Consider the following 21,897-nt stretch of genomic DNA (forward strand, 5'->3'; position numbering starts at 1 on the left):
CATCTGAAGCTAATTTCCTGCATTTCTACACAATCTAATAAGAATATAATATTTTTCTAAACTTCTACATTAATGTGGATGCTACCATGATTGTGAATAATGATGAATGAGAAAGTTATAGACGCACGCATTTCATACACCTCTCCTATTATTGTAATGGTGAGAGGTTAGTATGTTTTGTGGTATGATATTTGTGATATTTGTGCGTCTAACTTTCTCACTAATTATTATTCACGATTCATTCACGATTATCCGTAATCATTGTAGCATCCACATTAATGTAGAAGGGTTTATAAACATATTCTATTCTTATTTACAATAAAAGTGACTCCAAAATGACACAATATATTATGTACCATTCATTTCCATTGGGCAAAAACACTTCTGAACACAACCAAAACAAACAGCAAATGCATCCAACAAATGTGTATAGTCAAAAGCTTTATTTAGTCATTGCGTGCTATGAATGTGGGACCAAAAACTTAACTTTAATACACATAAGTACATTTGTCCCAAAACTTTTGCTCCTCTAAAACGGTGGCTCTATGTAAAAATAAAGTGCGGTAATTTCTAAATGGTATACCCGATATGGATGAAAATGCCCTCAAATTAAAGCTGACATTCTGCACTTTGACTTCATCAAACCTTGTTTGAGTTCAAATCCACAATTTGAACAGTGGTGGGCCGTCAGGGCCTGCAAGGCCTTCTCTGCTGGCCTAAACATCATCAGAATATATATATTTTTTAAATATATTTTCCCACAAATATGTATTAAATTATTCCCCAGAGTAAGAGTTATACTCTTCATTTCATAGCTTTCCTCTTGGTTGCACTGCTTCCAGCCCCAGGTTGAGATTTTGAGGGCTGGTCTTTATGTTAGATCTTTTATCCAATCATATTCAGCCATCATGTGTTGCCAGGGGTCTAAAATCTGCCCTCAGGCCTTCAGAATCAACAGTGCGGGCGCTTGTAGCTTATAGTGAATGGAAATGAAAATTTAGTGTCAACCAATCAGCTTTAGAGTTGGCTAATGTACGCCTTCTGGCTGGCTCCAGTGTTACACAGGAGCCAGCTAGCAGGCGTAGTGCGTGCACGTCTTTTGATTGGATTACCAATATTGAGAGGCAGGTCCTATGGAGATCTAGGAAACTGAATTTGATAAACGAATTAATTTGCGTACTACTAAGCTGTTTTTTCAACCCACAATGGCGGAAGGAGGAGAAGATATCGATTTGGTCGAGGATATAATTATAACGCCATTCTCAAGACGAACTTTTCAAGAAAAGTTAGACATTGTAAGGAGAGGTCGCCCGACGCCACAAAGCCTGTCACAGGCGGGAAAGTGCTTCGTTCGCTCGCCACTTTCAAAGTTTCAACTACGAGCGCTGTCAATGGCTCACAGGCTCCTTGGCTCCGAGAAGCACTGCAAACTGTACTGCTGGGAATGCCTATTATTTGCAAGTGATCGATTTGGTGTTTGGAGCCACACTGGCTTTGCAAACTTGAGTTGTCTAACCAAGGCAGCAACGAGACACCAAAGTACGGCTGGGCACTAACAACCAATGGTGCTTTTGAAAACTTTTGGGGACACCGGAGTGGATCAACAGCTCAAAGAACAAACGCGCAGGGCAACGGAGCTGCACAATGAAAAGGTGAAGGGAAATATTGAAAAGACTCATTGATTGTGTCATGTTTTTGGGTAAACACTGTTTACCCCAAAATGTCAATTTGTCAATTTCAAGGTGACGCAACGCCTGGTTATACTGCGTTTCTGTCTAAATGTATAGTTTCTAGAGCCATGGCATCATAATGAGGTGGATTAATTTGGGTGGGACTGTGTAGTACCTCACTGAAGGCCCAGGCCCACGGCACGCCACTGAATTTGAATATAGAGCCAAAAGAAGAAAAAATGCTTTACTGTCCTAAGAATTATGGAGGACAGTGCAATTCATATCATAGGCATAATAGTACTGTAGAGCTCTTTTTACTTGCACACAATATAGCTGGATCTCCCCATCCTGCCCCTAGGGGTCCACAGCCCAACACACCCCACTCAGCTTTAGGATCTTAGTGAAACATTCATTATTGGTTACAGGTGTGTTAGGCCAAGGCCAGAGTGACAACCAACAGTAAGGCAGACCCCCAGAACTGAGCAGCCCAGCATCTAGGGATTGCCTAAATAGGCATAGGCATCCCCCCTGACTTGGGATTGTTTTCAATACAGACTTATTTTGTCGTACATTATTCCATAAAAGGCATCCAGAATTTACAAATGTTGCAAAGTATACCTTTAAACTTGTAATAAATCAAGTGATACATAACTTGACATTTCTGCCATCATTGTGACATTGTGGGAGGATAACCAACCTTCCAATTAAGGGCAATGGATGTCTTTGCCGCTATAAATGCTAGGTTACACAGTTTCTACTGATAAGTCTCCTGTATCAATATTTACAAACAACAACAAAAAAACAGGTAGAAAGGAGAATCTGTAGAAATGCTGAGATTAAAGAACATACTCTTTTCCAGAATTCAGCCAGCCTTCACAAGAGCATAACATATGCAAATATGTCCCCTTTTGTGTTTTACGTCTCCAGCAGTGGAATTACATTTCTGAGTGCATGATATTCAGTTTTACTGGCATATAGGATGTTCTATGGATGGTCTTAAACTGCAGTAGTTTATGTCTGAGATTATATGAACATGACTGGTGTGGGGTTTTGCAAAGCTTAGCGTGCTAAAATAACTATAAACTTGAAGGATTTTGCATTAATTAAAGTTTAAACTACTGACTCATGTAGGCCTGACATTTGTCTTTGTTCTCAGGAGTAACAGTTCTCATAGCCTAACCATGAGGCCACAGCCTGAAATATGTGTGTGTATGCAACAATGTACAAGGGCATAAGATATGAACTAGAGTGTGTCTGTGTGTGTGTGCTGGAAGTAACAGTTAGCCCCAGATAAGTGTGCTGGGAAGCTGTGGTTAGCCTTGAGCGAGAACAGTGGGCTTTGTATGCAGGTGCGAATAGCTCAGACAATGTTGCAGAGCTATCTGACCTCAGTCTCTGGGGTGAGGGAGCGTAATCTACACAGCAACAGCGCCGGGACACCAGAGAGCGCAAATAGGCTAGGACTAGCCTGAGCGCCGGCGATAGGCTGGGTGAGTCTAAACCACGCCCAGTCTCTACTCTGACAGGCCGGCTCGGAAGCGAGAACTATCTCTGTCATGAGTATATTATAATATCTTTGTCAGGAACAAGTCAGTTCCTTGTTCCACCCTGCGGGGTGGTGCAGTGAACCCGTATATACGGAAATTGCATTTGCCATTTATTAACTCTTGAATTAAACAATTATTTTAACCAAGTTCAGGTGTGCTATTGTTCCTATCTCAGTTGAACCTTCGCAGCCTTAACACTGGGCATTCAAACATATCTGTATCCATTCATTGTCATCAATAGTCTCCCAGGTCTTCCTCACATTTTTCTTTTACATGTTTTGTGTCATCGGGAAAAGCCTCTATCAACCCTTGATATAGATTGGAAATCAACTAAGCTTTGTCAGCCTGCCTAAAAATATAGTGAACAAAAATAAACACAACATGCAACAATTTCAACGGTTTACCTGAGTTACGGTTCATATGAGGAAATCAATTAAATTAATTAATTAGGCCCTAATCTATGGATTTTACATGACTGAGCAGGGGAGCAGCCAAGGGAGGGCATAGGCACACCCACTTGCTAGCCAGGCCCAACCAATCAGAGTTTGTTTTTCCCAGAAAAAAAGGCTTTATTACTGTTAAAGGAATTTAATTCCTATATGTTTATCAACCAATTCAATTAAAACACTCTGTCCATACATAAGAATTTGTAAGATACTTATCGGCATTAAATGGACAGAAACCAGTCTCAAAATCAATCAATCAATCAATAGCGTTTATTCTCGAGAGTACTAATCATAATACAATTTACATCAGGTTATATAATAAAGATGATGTCATAGGTTTTAATGTCCATCCTCCTCTAGGATACAATGGCAGTATAGTTAGCGTTCTCATTACTGTCTGCCACCTGTTAAACTATCTGCAACCAACCCAAGGTCTTTCCCCTCCCTGTGTAGACACATCATTCAAGCCTGTCTGAAGATAAACCCATTCTTTCTAACAAGGAATACATTACATTCAACATTATGATTATAATAAGATTCATTCCTACAGTAACATCTAAGTCAAATGTATACATATTTTTGTAATTTATTCATAAAAATCCCATAACAATTACAGACAGAATTACTCCTCAGTTTCATCAGCTGTCCTGGTGGCTGGTCTCAGACGATCCCGCAGGAGATGAAGCCAAAGGTCCTGGGCTGGTGTGGTTACACATGGTCTGCGGTTGTGAGGCCGGTTGGACATACTGTCAAATTCTCTAAAACAACGTTGGAGGCGGCTTATGGACCAGTCCCAAATCCCTGTCATTCGCGCTAAGAAAATACGGAAATACAGGGGGCGGAGATCGGGGTGCCTTGTGAGAATTAGTTGGCGAGTGTGTAACCTGCCTCTACCATCTGTTCTATTGGCCAACGTGCAATCACAGGAAAATAAACTGGATGATCTCCGCTCAAGACTATCATACCAACGGGACATTAAACTGTAATATCTTATGTTTTAGAGAGTTGTGTCTGAACGACGACACAGATAATATACAGTTGGCTGGATTTTCCTTTCCTCTGGTGACACCATCCCCACAGTGACCGTACGTACATATCCCAAACAGAAGCCATGGATTACAGGCAACATCCGGCACTGACCTAAAGGCTAGAGCTGCCAATGAGCAATAGAGCCCTTAACGTCTTAGTCAGCCGGCTGTGCCTTGTAAAGATGGCCTCCACTCTTCTGTCTCTTCCTGCTGTCCTCCCCTCCCCAACTTTACTCTATAGCCTACTTGGAATAGATGCCTACCCTTATTGTCTCTTAGCAGTTCCACTGCTCCTGGCATCTCTGCACCACCACTATCCATATCATCCCATTAGCGTCTGCCAAACTCATTAGCCCCTCCACAACATCTCTTGCCAAAGATGGTGGATAAATGAAGATAGCTCTATCAGGCCTTTTACCATTGAAAAAAAAATTCAGTTCCGGTCAATGATGTACATAAACCCTGACTTGCTGATGCTATGTTTTGGCCATGGAGAGGCTTTGAAGCCAATATTCGGCCATATTGACACACTTCCATAGGAATAAATGGAATCCTACAGTATTTTATTTAATTGTTTAAAGGACAAAATTACATGACTAGGTCTTTTTTTGTTGTAGTGGTGACCGTAACATTAGTACTTTCCAAAAAGTTTACTTTAAGACATTTTTAAAATGTATATATTAAATTAAATAAAAAATGTTTAGCTCACATAGCGCTTTGCTGTTGACAATGTTATGAATAAAGTTCCCCATGGTGTTATGGTATGGGCAGGCAACAAACACAATTGCATTTTATCTATGGCAAATTGAATGCACAAAAATACTGTCACAAAATCCTGAGGCCCATTGTGAGGCCCTTTTTTTTTTAAAGGTATCTGTGACCAACAGATGCATATCTACATTCCCAGACATGTGAAATCCATAGACTAGGGCCTAATACATTTCAATGGACTTATTTCCTCATATGAACTGTAACTGAGTACCATAGGGCCTGAGGCCGCAACCGATGTCAATATGGGGAACTCTCAGAGTAACCAATGATGGAATGTTATAAACTGACTTACATGGGCTTTGCTTGCTATCGTGCAACAGCCCAAGCCCTCTACGTGATTTGAAAACCGAGGGGGTATTTTTTATTTTATTTTCACCTTTATTTAACCAGGTAGGCTAGTTGAGAACAAGTATTCATTTGCAACTGCGACCTGGCCAAGATAAAGCAAAGCAGTTTGACACATACAACAACACAGAGTTACACATGGAACAAACAAACATACAATCAAAAATACAGTAGAAAAATCTATACACAGCATGTGCAAATGAGGTAGGCAATAAATAGGCCATGGTGGCGAAGTAATTACAATATAGCAATTAAACACTGGAATGGTAGGATGTACAGAAGATGAATGTGCAAGTAGAGATACTGGGGTGCAAAGGAGCAAGATAAATACATACAGTATGGTATGAGGTAGATTGGATGGGCTAATAACAGATGAGCTATGTACAGGTGCAGTGATCTGTGAGCTGCTCTGATAGCTGGTGCTTAAAGCTAGTGAGGGAGGTAAGAGTCTCCAGCTTCAGAGAATTTTGCAGTTTGTTCCAGTCATTGGCAGCAGAGAACTGGAAGGAGAGGCGGCCAAAGGAGGAATTGGCTTTGGGGGTGACCAGTGAGATATACCGGCTGGAGCGCGTGCTACGGGTGGGTGCTTCTATGGTGACCAGTGAGCTGAGATAAGGTGGGGCTTTACCTAGCAGAGACTTGTAGATGACCTGGAGCCAGTGGGTTTGGCGACGAGTATGAAGCGATGGCCAGCCAACGAGAGCGTACAGGTCGCAGTGGTGGGTAATATATGGGGCTTTGGTGACAAAACGGATGGCACTGTGATAAGCTGCATCCAATTTGTTGAGTAGAGTGTTGGAGGCTATTTTATAGATGATATCGCCGAAGTCGAGGATTGGTAGGATGGTCAGTTTTACGAGGGTATGTTTGGCTGCATGAGTGAAGGCTGCTTTGTTGCGAAATAGGAAGCCGATTCTAGATTTAATTTTGGATTGGAGATGCTTAATGTGAGTCTGGAAGGAGAGTTTACATTATAGCCAGACACCTATTTGTAGTTGTCAACATATTCTAAGTCAGAACCGTCCAGATGCTGGACGGGCGGGCAGGTGCAGGCATATATCGGTTGAAGAGCATGCACTTAGTTTTACTTGCATTTAAGAGCAGTTGGAGGCCACGGAAGGAGAGTTTTATGGCATTGAAGCTCGTCTGGGGGTTAGTTAACACAGTGTCCAAAGAAGGGCCAGAAGTATACAGAATGGTGTCGTCTGCGTAGAGGTGGATCAGAGAATCACCAGCAGCGAGAGCTACATCATTGATGTATACAGAGAAGAGAGTCGGCCCGAGAATTGAACCCTGTGGCACCCCCATAGAGACTGCAAGAGGTCCGGACAACAGGCCCTCCGATTTGACACACTGAACTCTCAGATAAGTAGTTGGTAAAGCAGGCGAGGCAATCCTTTGAAAAACCAAGGCTGTTGAGTCTGCCAATAAGAATGTGGTGATTGACAGAGTCGAAAGCCTTGGCCAGGTCGATGAATACGGCTGCACAGTAATGTCTCTTATCGATGGCGGTTATGATATCGTTTAGGACCTTGAGCGTGGCTGAGGTGCAGCCATGACCAGCTCTGAAACCTGATTGCATAGCGTAAAAGGTACGGTGGGATTCGAAGTGGTCGGTAATCTGTTTGTTGACTTGACTTTCGAAGACCTTAGAAAGGCAGGGTAGGATAGATACAGGTCTGTAGCAATTTGGGTCTAGAGTGTCTCCCCCTTTGAAGAGGGAGATAACCGTGGCAGCTTTCCAATCTTTGGGGATCTCAGACGATACGAAAGAGAGGTTGAACAGGCTAGTAATAGGGGTTGCAACAATTTCAACAGATAATTTTAGAAAGAGAGGGTCCAGATTGTCTAGCCCGGCTGATTTGTAGGGGTCCAGGTTTTGCAGGAGAAGCAGTGCAGGGCTGGTGATCGGGGTAGGGGTAGCTAGGTGGAAAGCACGGCCTGCTGTAGAAAAATGCTTATTGAAATTCTCGATTATAGTGGATTTATCGGTAATGACAGTGTTTCCTAGCCTCAGTGCAGTGGGCAGCTGGGAGGAGGTGCTCTTATTCTTCATGGACTTTACAGTGTTCCAGAACCTTTTGGAGTTTGTGCTACAGGATGCAAATTTCTGCTTGTAAAAGCTAGCCTTTGCTTTCCTAACTGCCTGTGTATATTTGTTCCTGACTTCCCTGAAAAGTTGCATATCACGGGGGCTATTCGATGCTAATGCAGAACGCCACAGGATGTTTTTGTGCTGGTCAAGGGCAGTCAGGTCTGGAGAGAACCAAGGGCTATATCTGTTTCTGGTTCCCCAAAAAATGAAAGGGGCATGCTTATTTAAGATGGTGACGAAGGCACTTTTTTAAATCCCCTTTTCTCCCCAATTTCCGTGGTATCCAATCGCTAATAATTACTATCTTGTCTCATTGCTACAACTCCCGTACGGGCTCGGGAGAGACGAAGGTCGAAAGCCATGCGTCCTCCGAAGCACAACCCAACCAAGCCGCACTGCTTCTTAACACAGCGCGCCTCCAACCCGGAAGCCAGCCAATGTGTCGGAGGAAACACCGTGCACCTGGCCCCCTCGGTTAGCGCGCACTGCGCCCGGCCCGCCACAGGAGTCGCTGGAGCGCGATGAGACAAGGATATCCCTTCCTGGCCAAACCCTCCCTAACCCGGACGACGCTATGCCAATTGTGCGTCGCCCCACGGACCTCCCGGTCGCGGCCGGCTGCGACAGAGCCTGGGCGCGAACCCAGAGACTCTGGTGGCGCAGCTAGCACTGCGATGCAGTGCCCTAGACCACTGTGCCACCCGGGAGGAAGGCTCTTTTAAAGAATGACCAGGCATCCTCTACTGACAGGATGAGGTCAATATCCTTCCAGGATACCCGGGCCAGGTCGATTAGGAAGGCCTGCTCGCTGAAGTGTTTTAGGGAGCGTTTGACTGTGATGGGGGTGGTCGTTTGACCGCAGACCCGTTACGGATGCAGGCAATAAGGCAGTGATCGCTGAGATCTTGGTTGAAAACAGCAGAGGTGTATTTGGAGGGCAAGTTGGTTAGGATGATATGAGGGAGCCCGTGTTTACGGATTTGGGGTTGTACCTGGTGGGTTCATTGACAATTTGTGAGAGATTGAGGGCATCAAGCTTAGATTGTAGGATGGTCGGGGTGTTAAGCATATCCCAGTTTAGGTCACCTAGCAGCACTAGCTCTGAAGATAGATGGGGGGCAATCAGTTAACATATGGTGTCTAGGGCACAGCTGGGGGCAGAGGGTGGTCTGTAGCAAGCGGCAATGGTGAGAGACTTGTTTCTGGAAAGGTGGATTTTTAAAAGTAGAAGCTCCAATTATTTGGGTACAGACCTGCATAGTAAGACAGAACTCTGCAGGCTCTCTCTGCAGTAGATTGCAACACCGCCCCCTTTGGCAGTTCTATCTTGTCGGGAAATGTTATAGTTAGGGATGGAAAAGTGAAGGGTTTTTGGTGGTCTTCCTGAGCCAGGATTCAGACACGGCTAGGACATCCGGGTTGGCAGAGTGTGCTAGGGCAGTGAATAAAACAAACTTGAGGAGGCTTCTAATGTTAACATGCATGAAACCAAGGCTTTTATGGTTACAGAAGTCAGCAAATGATAGCGCCTGGGGAATGGGAGTGGAGCTAGGCACTGCAGGGCCTGGATTAACCTCCACATCGCCAGAGGAACAGAGGAGGAGTAGGATAAGGGTACGGCTAAAGGCTATAATAACTGGTCGTCTAGTACGTTCAGAACAGAGAGTAAATTGAGCACATTTCTGGGCACGGTAAAATAGATTCAAGGCATAATGTACAGACATAAGGTATGGTAGGATGTGGATACAGTGAGGGTAAACCTGTGCCTAGAGTGACGATGAAAGAGTGACGATGAAAGAGAGCCTAGCAAGGCTAGCTCCAGGCTAATTGGTTATTGCTTTGGGACTGTGACGTTAGCCAGGAGTGGCCACTCGAATAGCAGCTAGCTAGCTGCGGTGATCCAGGTGAGAAAAAAAAATTCTGATCTTGCGGTAGGAATCCGGAGATATGGAGAAAAATAAGTCCGAATTGCTCTGGTTTGAGTCGCGCTGTGCAGACTGGCGAGAGTTTTCCGTGCTAGAGGTGGCTGATGACCGCTAGCTGACTGCTAGCTAGTAGCTAGTTAGCTAGCATCTGATGACGTTCCGATTCAAGCGACGGTTCAGAAGACGGATCAGCAGGGCTCCGTATGGTGGGTATAGTGGCCAAAGAATTTGTCCGATGGGCCTCTTAAGCTAACAGTCCGATGTACTTTAGACAGCTAGCTGGCCGTGGCTAACTTGTAGCCAGTTAGCTGGTAGCCAGTTAGCTGGCTAGCTTTTGATGAGTTGAGTTCTTAAGTATAAAAATAGCAGATTTGTACGACATTGGGTGAGGCGGGTTGCAGGAGAGTATATTCAGTCCGTAGATAAAAAGTGATATTAAAATACATATAGCACATTGAATAGTGATGCGCCTATTTTTTTTTCTTCATTCAATACATCAAATGAAATCAATACAACTTATGTTTGCATGCAAAAACACACAATGTATGAACTTGACCAGATTATTGACATTTTTAAAAAAATATTTAGTGTTCTCTTCCATGTTTGTAAAGTCTATTTTCTAAACTCTTCCTGCAGGTGGTTGGCTGGAGGCTAACAGAGGAGACTGGGCGACCATCTTGGATTACCAGACCCAGACCGGTGCAGCCAAGGGCCTAAGGGACAACATCACTGAGCAGGTCAGGACCAGAGGCGACATAGTGGAGGTCAGTGGATGGGACAGCGTCTTGAACTCTGGGCTCAGGAACAACACTGTTAACTAGAACCAGAAACAGACTGTCGGAACACAAAACAACAACCGAACTTAGTCTGCATGACAACAGACTGGCTGAGACCAGGGTGAGGCATAGCTTTGGTCTGCGGGGACGGGAAGGTGTCGGTATGCGGCGGGAGAGAACACACACAGACTCGGGTAGCGATGATCCGTCCTGCTCCTATAGTTGTGATTCAGAGAGACTGATGACGCCTCAGGTTAACCCCCTAACAGGTGCTGCCTTCAGCCCGACTGTTTCTCCGAACAGGTGGAGCTCCACCAGAGGATGCGCACAGGGGAGAAATCTTTCGTCTGCCACCTGTGCCGAGACAGTTTTCAGACTCGTCCAACCTGAATAGGCACCCGAGTGTCTACACAGGAGAGAAACCGTTACAGCTGCCCCCAGTGTGAGAAGAGGTTCTCCCGCCAGCACAATAAGAAGATGCACCTAAAGGTCCACACAGGATAGATGGCGTTCGCCTGTACGCACTGCGGGAATATGTTCTCAGAGGAGTTACCTGATGATACACCAACAGAAAATGCACAGAGCGCATGTATAGTCATATGTACACTGCCTTCAGAAGGTTTTCCTTGATTTTTCCAAATGTTGTTGTGTTACAGCCTGAATTTATAATTTATTAAATGTTGATGTTTTGGTCACTGGCCTACACACAATATCCCATCATTTCAAAGTGTAATTATGTTTTTAGAAATGTTTACAAATTAATAAAAAAAAAAAATCTGAAATGTCTTGAGTAAGTATTCAACCCCTTTGTTATGGCAAGCCTAAATAAGGTCAGGAGTACAAATGTGCTTAACAAGTCTCATAAGTTGCATGGACTCACTGTGTGCAAAGATTGTATTTAACATTTTTTTTTTTTGACTACCTCATCTCTACCCCACACATACAATTATATTTAAGGTCCTTCAATCGAGCAATGAATTTCAAACACAGATTCAACGACAAAGACCAGGGAGGTTTTCCAATGCCTCGCAAAGAACGACACCTATTGGTTTATGGGTACAAATAAAAAAAAAGCAGACATTGAATATCTCTTTGAGCATTGTTAAGTTATTATTTACACTTTGGATGATGTATCAATACACCCAGCCACTACAAAGATACAGACGTCCTTCCTAACTTAGTTGCCAGAGAGGAAGGAAACCACTCAGGTATTTCACCATGGGGCCAATGGGGACTTTAAAATAGTTAGAGTTTAAGGAATGTGATATGATAAAACTGAGGATGGATCAACAACATTGTAGTTACTCCACAATACTAACCTAATTGACAGAGTGAAAAGAAGGAAGCCTAAACATTCCAAAACATACATCCTGTTTGCAAAAAACTTGACAAAGCAATTAACATTTAGTTTTCCGGACAAAAGTTATGTTTGGGGCAAATCCAATAAAACACATTACTGAGTACCACTCTCTATATTTTCAAGCATAGTTCTGGCTACATCATGTTATGGGTATGCTTGTAAGTGTTAAGGAACGGGGAGTTTTTCAGGATAAAAAAGAAAAGGAATGGAGCTAAGCACAGGCAAAATCCTAGAAAACCTGGTTCAGTCTGCTTTCCACAAGACACTGGGAGATGAATTCACCTTTCAGCAGGACAATAACCTAAAACACAAGGCCAAATCTACACTGGAGTTGCTTGCCAAGAAGACAATGAATGTTCCTGAGTGGCCGAGTTACAGTTTTGACTTATCTGCTTAAATCTATGGCAAGACCTGAAAATGGTTGTCTAGCAATGATCAACAACCAATTTGACAGAGCTTGAAGATTTTTTTAAAAGAATAATGGACAAATGTTGCACAGTCCAGGTGTGGAAAGCTCTTAGACTTACTCAGAAAAACTCACAGCTGTAATCCCTGCCAAACGTGATTCTAACATGTATCGACCCAGGGGGTTGAATACTTATATAATGTAGAAACAGTATATTAGTGTTTTCAATATATATATTTTTAGTAAATCATTGACAAAAAATGACAAATCCATTTTAATCCCACTTTGTAACACAACAATGTGGAAAAATTCAAGGGGTGTGAATACTTTCTGAAGGCACTGTGGTGCTATTTAGTTTTAGTTAATTCTGTTGTATTGGATTGAGTGGGGATCTGGATGAGGTGAACTGAGGAAAGAATGAGTAGGATGAGGCAGAGTAGGTGATATGGTGATGGTTGGTGTGATGGTGTCTAAAAATACTTCACTGATGAAAGTAACATTGTGTTTGATGCTGGTGTTTTAAAATGAGGAAATGATAGTGCCTTAATTTATGTTTACTTGACATAAAGTAGTGAAGATGTGTGTAATGTTGAATCTTTTCAAAAACTATTCTAAAATGTTTTTGATCAAAGCGAGATTTACAGAAAAGGTCAAGTGTTACCATACTGAGAAGTTATTCTACTTGTCATGTATTGTTTTGTACAATAAAAGTACTGTACACCAGGTTACGTGAATGTATGACCATTTTGTTCAAATTAAATACAAAATTGACTCTGTGCTGCCTGACTTAGTAATTTTTGTATCATTGCAGGGACTGAATTTCCCTTATCTCAGTCAAACCAAAACATTATACTTAATTCTTGAATCAACACATATGGACAATTTTTATAATAAACTCCAATGACTCCATATTGTTAGGTACTTGAATCACATTGTTAGAGATGGGCCTTACTGTGGTTAACATGTTATATATGTCATGTTCAGCAAAAACTTTACCTTTATATGCTCTTCTGTACAATTTGTTTTTAGGGCAGTGACAGGATCTCTGAAGCGGCTGATCACAAAACCTGGCCCCGGATCAGGAGTCATCGCTGTTCCTTCCCGAGTCGGAACCAGGACCGAACTACGAGAAACAGAGACTCCATCACCACACAGAGCAAAACCAGTGGACAGGTGGACTGAACAACCTCAGTCCTGGTGGTCATCAGAGAGACCGAGGCTCCAGTCAGGGATCCAGTCTGCAGCCCAGACCCTTCTCTTCACAGTCTCAGTGCAGGGATGAAGCAGAGCCTGGGATTGAAAGAGATAGACCCTCCTGTTCCTATGATACAAACACCACAGTGTCCATGATAAGCAGAGCATGTCATCCTGGGAATCTTGAGGGCCTTCTAAGCCTTCAGAGAATATATAGATTGATTTGAATGTTTTTGTGAATGACTGCTTATTCTTTAACACTATTTGATGCTGTCTGTCTGCCGTATCGATGTGTTTGACCAAAACGGCACTCTCTTTCAGCCATGGAGTGTGCATGTATTATGGTCGCTGTCCTTTCAGCACCACGAGCCTGTCACCTTTGATGTGTCACTATTGTTGTCGCTGTTGGTGATGGTGTGATAGTGGTGTTATGCTACCGTAGGTTGTGTAAACAGTGGTTTTTGTTTTGCTGGTCGCATTATTTTCTGCTGTGTGTTACATTTGTGTCTGCTGGTTCTGTCTCTGTGTAAGTGGCAGCCCGAAGCGTGGACAGGGCTGTTTGATTCATTCATTATGTCACCAAAATGCATGGCTCTTCCTTCGCTATAACTTGAATGGTCCGACTACAGAAGATACCATGTAGGCTATTGGAAGATTGTTGGTCCCTCTGAAGGCTTAGGTCCTACAGTAACAGTTCGCTAGAAATAGACCCTCCTGTTCCTGTGATATGAACAAACAAACACCACAGTATCCATGATGAACAGAGCAGGTCACCCTGGGCGTAAGACTTCACACAGTGGTGGGAGACTACCCTGGTGGGAGTCTTTCAGCAAGTCTGTCTTCTCCTTCAGGATCTTGTCTAATGCCTGGTGACTGGATTCATAGAAGAACTGGACCTGGGTCTAGCCTTCCTCAGTTACCTCATGGTTACCCCACCAATACAGACAGGGTCAGGGTGGGTGTTCACCACGAGAGGTACATAGCCTATAACACAACACACAATCCCAACAACACCCAAACAATGGCAAGAGGGAGCTAAAAGACTAACCTTCTTAGTTACTGTGGTGGCTCCTGCTTCTACCTCCTCTGGTGTCATTGGGTCACAACGTGGGAGGGCGAGCTTTAGGACGCACGCAGACAAGCCTTACACCTGCCCCACGTGTGGGAAGCACTTTTCTAAAGTGAACTGTGACAAAGCACCAGACCGTTCACATCAAGGAGAGGCCCTTCAAGTGTAAGCTGTGTTAGAAGAGCTTCTCCTTTCTGAGTTACCTTTTCAGACATAGGAGTGTCCACAACAGGGAGAAATTGTGACTTGAGATGTATGCAGGGGAACGATTATTTAGCTGATTATTTTATTATCATCCTCTGAAGTGTCCTGGGGTAAGAGTTTTTTAAATGTATTACTAAGTCCCTCAGTTGAGCATCTAGGTATGCGGTATGCTCACATGACACAGACTTGTTTTTTGGTTCCTGGGTCTGGAAGACCTCTCAGCGGAAGAGTTGCATGGACTATTGTCACGAGCCATACCACCCGCTTAGGCCCCAGAGCCTAAGGGAGATATGGAGCTTTGAAGGACAGAAGAATTAGGAGTATTGTAAATTTAATATTTTTAGTTGTGTAGATTAAGTTTGTCTACACCACGTATGAATTTACTATTTACATTGTTTTTTCAACCCCGTCCAGTTGTTGGCGTCAATACACCTTTTTGGGATGTAATCCACCATTAAAACCACAGAAGAAGTTAAGATGGATGACGAGGAGGAAACCTGACTGACAACTGTTGCAAGTTTAGGGAGCATGGAGAGGCCAGAGATAGATTGGGCTAAGGAACAGAAGGTGGGTATTGGACAAAGGCCATCAGTGTGTGTGCTGCAAGCAGTACAGCGGATGATGGCGCGGCATGAGCGTCGTAAACAGAGAGACGTGGTTATGGACCGCAAGGAATAAGTAGAAGAGAGAAGTGCAATGGGAAGATGTGTGTTGAGGAAGAACGGTGCCAAGTATAAACCGTATTCTGCTGTCTGATGGCTCAGAAATTTTACCTGACAAGAGTGAAGATGAATTACCTCTGGTGGCAGGTGTGAAGACCTCCGAGTGCAAGCTTCGCCCCGATGGTCATGCAAAGGATGATTTGGGCCCAGTGGGAGTGACATTTTTGGAGAAAGTGGATCCCTGCCTTTTGGCTGACCCATATGTAGTCTCAGGCTGGGTAAAAATAAGTTGGGAACTGTTAAATTGGTGATGGTAGCTCGAAATGGACTTGATGGTTTTCTGTGTTTGTTCTGTCTGTGTTTCTTTGTGTTAAGTGCCTAGGGACAAGACATGTGACTTGCCTTTGAAAGGAGTGATTACTGGGGTGGTGCAACTAAAATTGAAGATTCCCTCTGGCGAGCGCCGTGAAACTGAGAAGAAACTGTCTGTCCTTTTTGAGTTTTGAAGCAGTCTTTTCCTGATAGTCATGTTGGGATTTGTCGGTTATCCCGTGACAGCTTTTGCGCCAAACCCACTAAGGTGTTTCAGATGCCAAGCTTATGGTCATGTTGCAGCAGTGTTTAGGGGTGAGATTCCAAAATGGAAATGTGTGCAGGAGGGCAAGGGACAAAGGAATGTGTAGTATAGGTTGAAAAGTGGGGGTGCTCATGTTGCTGGGGATCAGAAGTGCCTGTTGCAAGAGACAGGTTGAGGTTGCCAGGGAGAGCAGAGGATGAAGGATCAAGGGGCTTGGCCAATACAGAGTGATATGAATTTGTGCTTCAGTAAGGTTGGCTTCTTAGCATTCATTGACATGGTTATCAACTGTACCACAGAAATGGAACGTAAATCACAGAAAATATATGTTGTGGTGGCAACTGCTATGTACTTGGGTTTACCAGGTTTTACTGGAGAAGAGTTACAAGGTCTGTTGAACGAAAGAGTCCCATTCTCCCAAACCATTAAAGTTGTGGAATTGTGAGGTGATTTTTATTTGTTTAGTGAAATAGTGGTATATAGGTGTAGGGTTAGTTGGTGTTTATTCCCACCTCCCTTTTCCCAGTTTTTTATTTTTGTATCACAAAATGTAACGTGATCGATCACACAGTAGGTGGCGGCATGCATAAAAACTATGATACCAAAGAAGAAGTAGAAAACGGAAGTGAACAGTAATTTGGCATTTTTTCTAATTTCCACGTTAGCGTTTTTGTTGTTATTTAGACGTTTATTAACATAATGGAACTCAAAATATGACTATTTTAACTGCACAGCATCACATAATTATCGCAGGTGGTCTTTAATTCGCGCTGAAGACAGGACTTGGTTGATAGAGCTACGTAACGCTAGCTAGTTGCTAACAATGGCTAACTGTATGGTTTTTCACACTCAAATAGCCTCCATTATGGAGGTGCTAGCGAATGCAGCCGTGGCAGAGATCTGTAAACTCGTAGACGACGACTATAACGTGTTTCGTTTGGAAATTTCTCAAAGCCAGAAAGAAAACAGGGGGTTGCGGAGGAAACTACAACTAATGGACTGGAAGGTGGCACGGGAGCGCGCAGAGAGGACAATACGAGAGCGCGTCCCCGCCAGTCGTCCCAGTAGTGTCAAGTTCGTCGATCGATACAGAGGAATGGCAAAAGGTACATTTTCCAGAAGGCTGAGTTTACGCGACATGTCGCCGTTCATTTAATAGCTCCGTTACCTTCTGCAGATGTGTTAACCATAATTGGGTCTTGGTCCGTTTTTGGATAGCAAGCACTTGTGCAAAGACACTATCATATTCTAACCAGAATATTGATTTACTGAATTTCCTATTATCTACTCAATGAAAATAATGTGATATATGGAACACAATACATTGATCAATAAATGGTATTTCAATAATTTGAGAAGTGTTACCTTAAATCCTTGCCAATTGTAGACATTGAGCATTGGCAGTACTTAACCACCACTTTCCCCCTAATTACTCTCTTAGGTGAAGGACATCTCACTGTAGGCCACAGGAGCATTGTGAAGCCAGCGGGACCCAATGTGTGGAGAGATGACCAACCCATAGATGAGGGGAGTGGAACCTCAACCCAGCATGTTATTGTGATAGAGGTCAGTGTCATAGTGTAACATTCAAAATGAAAGTACATCAAATGTGGCTTGTTTATTTCAGAAAGGCTCCCCATAGCCATTAATTTGCTTACATGGTCATCCTTATTAATCTGCCATATGGGAGCTTGTGTGACTTCCTGACGACATTGTTATTATCTTCCCTGATTATTATCCAATTAAACTCATGTACCGATAACCTAATCTCTTTTGTCAGTCTGCAGAGGCTGCAGGTCCTGGAGGATCGTCTCTGGTCAAGCAGGAGAGGACTGAAGGAGACGACCCACAACACAGCAGAGACATCCAGACTGGAGCAGCGGCTGGAATGGCACCCCCTGTAGCTATGGACGACCTCGCCACCACGCCCCAGCCCAGGACCCGACGCAGCATTACGGAGGTCAGTGGAACACCGAAGGCCGCCCTCAAGTCAGAGACAGACACCGAGACTTTAACTGTATCACGAAGGCTGTTACACACAGGATCGGACCACAGATCAGACCCAGAAAGACTGGGCTGTCCTCCTGCTTCCGGCTCAGAGTATTTTCTCCATGGTAGCCCGAGGACGGTTCATTCCCATCAGGACTCAGTTGACGCGTTAGAGACTGTCAATTATCCGTCTTGTTCTTACACTACAGAGATGGACCCTGGCAAAATGACCTTGGGTTTAGAGACACAGACTGATCTGTCTAGAGGGGACTGGAACCAGTACAGTAGTAGTCTATACTCTGAAGGGCCTCTAGATAAGAAAGAGGAGGTTATTGCCGTAGATGAGGTGACTGTGAAAGTGGAGGGCGATGCTCCTCTGATATGGAATGAGACTCACTTAGGAGAAGGACATTCACAAGGCAGAGATTTCTTAGATTACAGGGAAAGCTTAGAGACAAATCCAGATGTCACGACCCACTCCCCTTTACACACACTCAGGGATCACGAACCAGTGTCCACGTCTATGGGGCCTTCCGATCAGGTATTGAACTCAAAGGTTCAAAAGGCCAAGGCTCAGGGAGGGGGACCAACATCAGGCGGTAGTAAAGTGAAACGGTTCCTCTGCATGTTCTGTAACAAAGGCTTCAGCTGCCTCCAGAAGGTGGAGATCCACCAGAGGGTCCACACAGGGGAGAAACCCTTCAGCTGTACCCAGTGTCACATGCGATTCGCTGAGGCTGGCAACTTGAAGAGGCACCAGAGGGTCCACACAGGGGAGAAACCCTACAGCTGCCCCCAGTGTCACATGCGTTTCGCCCAGTCTGGCAACCTGAAGATGCACCTGAAGGTCCACACGGGAGAGAGGCCGTTCGCCTGTACATACTGCAGGAAGAGGTTCTCAGAAAGGAGCTACCTCAGGATACACCAGCAGAAAAATCATTCCACTATAACATAGAAAGTAAACATTCCACTTGATCGCTTTTGACGTTTAGACAAACCCTGCATTAAAGACAAAGATTCATTTTCATTGGTTGTTAGTAGAAAAGATCCACAGATGCATTTGGAATAATGAGTAACAGATTTTAGTGTTGAATCTTCCTGGGTAAAATTTAGCATCCAGACATTGTGTGATTTATAAGGCGTATATAAGCCTAAAAAGTCTTACATATTTTGTTTGTACTGTGTAGGCTATATGATGTTCACAAATGCTTATTTCATTACACTACTGAATTTTTGCCAAGACACTTTTAATGAGAAAATGTATGCAGTTTGTGTGGTTTTAAAACTTGTTCATGTTTAATAAACACAAAATTTAACTTTTCATTTTAAGACTTTCATTGACTCTCTTTAATATACATCACATCTGATCTCACTTTATAACCAATATACACTTAATAAATATAACTACACATACCCACGCACTAACAAACACCTACTGTACATGTCAATAGTTTAGTCAGGTTTGTCTGATGACTTGACTTATCGTAGCTAACATCTTTACCCTCAACATATTTATGTCCACCATGATGTGTTTAACAACAATGATGTAATTCTGTAACTACAGTACAGAACTCATGTAGTGGGGATGGTTAAAAACTGTTGAAAGTGTGTTTATTCTGTGTGTACGTACCTGAGGGAGTGTATGTCTGTAATCTGTATCACCTGTCTTTTCCAGGAAGAGGAGGGTCCAGAGGTGCTGCTGGTGGAGGAGGGGTTTGCGGACGGTCTGGGGAACCCTGAGGGGACCATGGTCATGGAGGAAAACCAGACTACACCTCCTCCTGAACCCACAGAGGAACCAGCTGAGCAGCACAGGACCACACACAGTCTCACTGAGGTGAGCCCACTGTAAACTACTGTCTGTATGGTATTAGGTTAGTGCCCGTATCCACAAAGTCTCTCCAAAGTAGGAGTGCTGATCTATGATCAGTTTTCCCTTTCAGATAACAATAAATTAGACCATGTAGACAGGTGGGGACTTGAGACTCTTTGTGGATACGGGCCCAGGTCTTGGATTAATTTGGTCTTAAGTGTGGGACAATGCCTTTGAATTATCAAACAATTAAATAGTGTATAGTACTCATAGCAATCTCTCAATCAGAAGATGCTCCATAGCAGGGTGCTCATATCAGATTTCTTGATCCAACATCCTCTCACTCTGTTTCTCTTACAGTCAGTAGACATTGTGGATGGGAAGCCTGATCTGTTGCTGGTCAAAGAGGAGACAATAGAAGACGGACCGGAGAGCAATGATCTGCTGTGTAGACTAAAGATGGGGGAGCAAGGTAAGGGAGAAATACATGTAGCCTACAGCATCTTATGTTTACTTACAAAAACACAATGTATGAACTAGAGCAGTTCATTTACAAAAAATACATATGTCGAGTTTTCTCTGCAATGCTTTTAAAGTCTAAAATCTTCCTGCAGGTGGATGGCTGGAGGCTAACAGAGGCTAACAAAATGGGTGGCCATTTTGGATTCCCAGACCGGTGCAGCCAAGGGCCCCTCGGACAACATCACTGAGCAGGCCAGGACCAGAGACAAAATAGTGGAGGTCAGTGGATGGGACCGCGTCTTCAACTCTGGGCTGGGGAAGAACACTGTTAACCACAACCAGAAACAGACAGTTGAACACAAAACAACAACCAAATTTAGTCTCCATGACAAGAGAAAGGACGAGACCAGTGCGAGGCGTAGATTTGGTCTGCGCTGACGGGGAGGCCAGGTTCGTATGCAGCAGGAACGAACAGAGACAGACTCGGCTAGCGATGCTCTGTCCTGCTCCTATAGTTGTGATTCAGAAAGGCTGATGGCGCCTCAGGTTAACCCCCTAACAGGTGCTGCCTTCAGCCTGCCTTCTATAGGATCTATCAACTGGAACATGGACCCTGCGACAACACAGACACTCCCTGGCCTTCATCCTCCTCACAGTCTCCTGTTAAACCAGACCTCAGACAATGCCAGTGCCTCAACACTAAATGGCAGCACCAGCCCATTTACAAATGACAGTAGTAGTAACGCTATCAGTAGATCCTGTGGCAAAGAGAAGCGCTTCCCATGTTCATTCTGTGGGAAAGCCTTCAGTTTCCCCAAACAGGTGGAGATCCACCAGAAGATTCACATGGAGGAGAAACCGTTCGCCTGCCACCTGTGCCGGGCCAGTTTCTCCCACTCGTCCAAGCTGAAGAGGCACCAGAGGGTCCACACAGGGGAGACATCCTACAGCTGCCCCCAGTGTGAGAAGAGGTTCTCCCACAAGCACCAGCTGAAGATGCACCTGAAGATGCAAATGGGAGAGAGACCGTTTGCCTGTACACACTGTGGGAAGGTTCTCAGAAAGGAGCTCTCAGGATACACCAGCAGAAAATGCACATGGCCCATGTAACAGTGCTAGTTAGTTTGTAGTTAATTCTGTTGGTTTTGGATGTTTAGGGAACTGAGAAAAGAATGAGTATGATGAGGCAGAGTAGATGATATGGTGATGGTTGGTGTGATGGTATCTGTAAAAATGCTTCACTGATGAAGAGTGACAACTAATTCCCTTTAGGTTGATGCTGGTGTTTTATAGTAAGATAGTGCCTTAATTCATGTTTACTTGACATAAAATAGTGAAGCCTTTTTAATGTAATGAACCTTTTCCAAATTATTCTAAAATATAAAAAAATATCAAAGCAAGGGTGGCAGATTTACAGAAAAGGTAGAGTGTTACCATAGTGAGAAAAGTTATTCTACTTGCCACGTATCGTTTTGTGCAGTAAACGTTCTGTACTTAACTATTTTAATGAAATTAAATACAAAATTGACTGTGCTGACTGACTTGGTTATTTTTGTAT

The 21,897-nt window shown here is 43.7% G+C and overlaps 2 protein-coding genes across 3 annotated transcripts; both read left to right on the forward strand.

Annotated features, from left to right (window-relative positions):
- Window positions 1-16,626: 16,626 nt before the first annotated feature.
- On the forward strand, window positions 16,627-20,580 carry LOC129841258 (zinc finger protein 589-like). Of its 2 annotated transcripts, XM_055909448.1 has the most exons (6): window positions 16,656-17,181; window positions 17,517-17,641; window positions 17,856-18,035; window positions 19,740-19,901; window positions 20,238-20,349; window positions 20,492-20,580. In XM_055909448.1, the coding sequence occupies exons 1-6, from the start codon at window positions 16,899-16,901 to the stop codon at window positions 20,518-20,520; spliced, it is 891 nt and encodes a 296-aa protein (XP_055765423.1). In that variant the 5' UTR covers window positions 16,656-16,898; the 3' UTR covers window positions 20,521-20,580. The 2 variants fall into 2 exon arrangements, with proteins under 2 accessions (XP_055765422.1, XP_055765423.1); XM_055909447.1 differs by lacking the exons at window positions 19,740-19,901; window positions 20,238-20,349; window positions 20,492-20,580 and having other exon boundaries at window positions 16,627-17,181; window positions 17,856-19,385.
- Window positions 20,581-20,795: 215 nt separating this feature from the next.
- Window positions 20,796-21,872, forward strand: LOC129841267 (oocyte zinc finger protein XlCOF8.4-like). The gene has a single exon (XM_055909462.1). The coding sequence runs from the start codon at window positions 20,796-20,798 to the stop codon at window positions 21,447-21,449; it is 654 nt and encodes a 217-aa protein (XP_055765437.1). The 3' UTR covers window positions 21,450-21,872.
- Window positions 21,873-21,897: the final 25 nt, after the last annotated feature.

This window comes from Salvelinus fontinalis, chromosome 42 (assembly GCF_029448725.1).
Source record: "Salvelinus fontinalis isolate EN_2023a chromosome 42, ASM2944872v1, whole genome shotgun sequence".
NCBI classification, from domain to species: Eukaryota; Metazoa; Chordata; class Actinopteri; order Salmoniformes; family Salmonidae; genus Salvelinus; species Salvelinus fontinalis.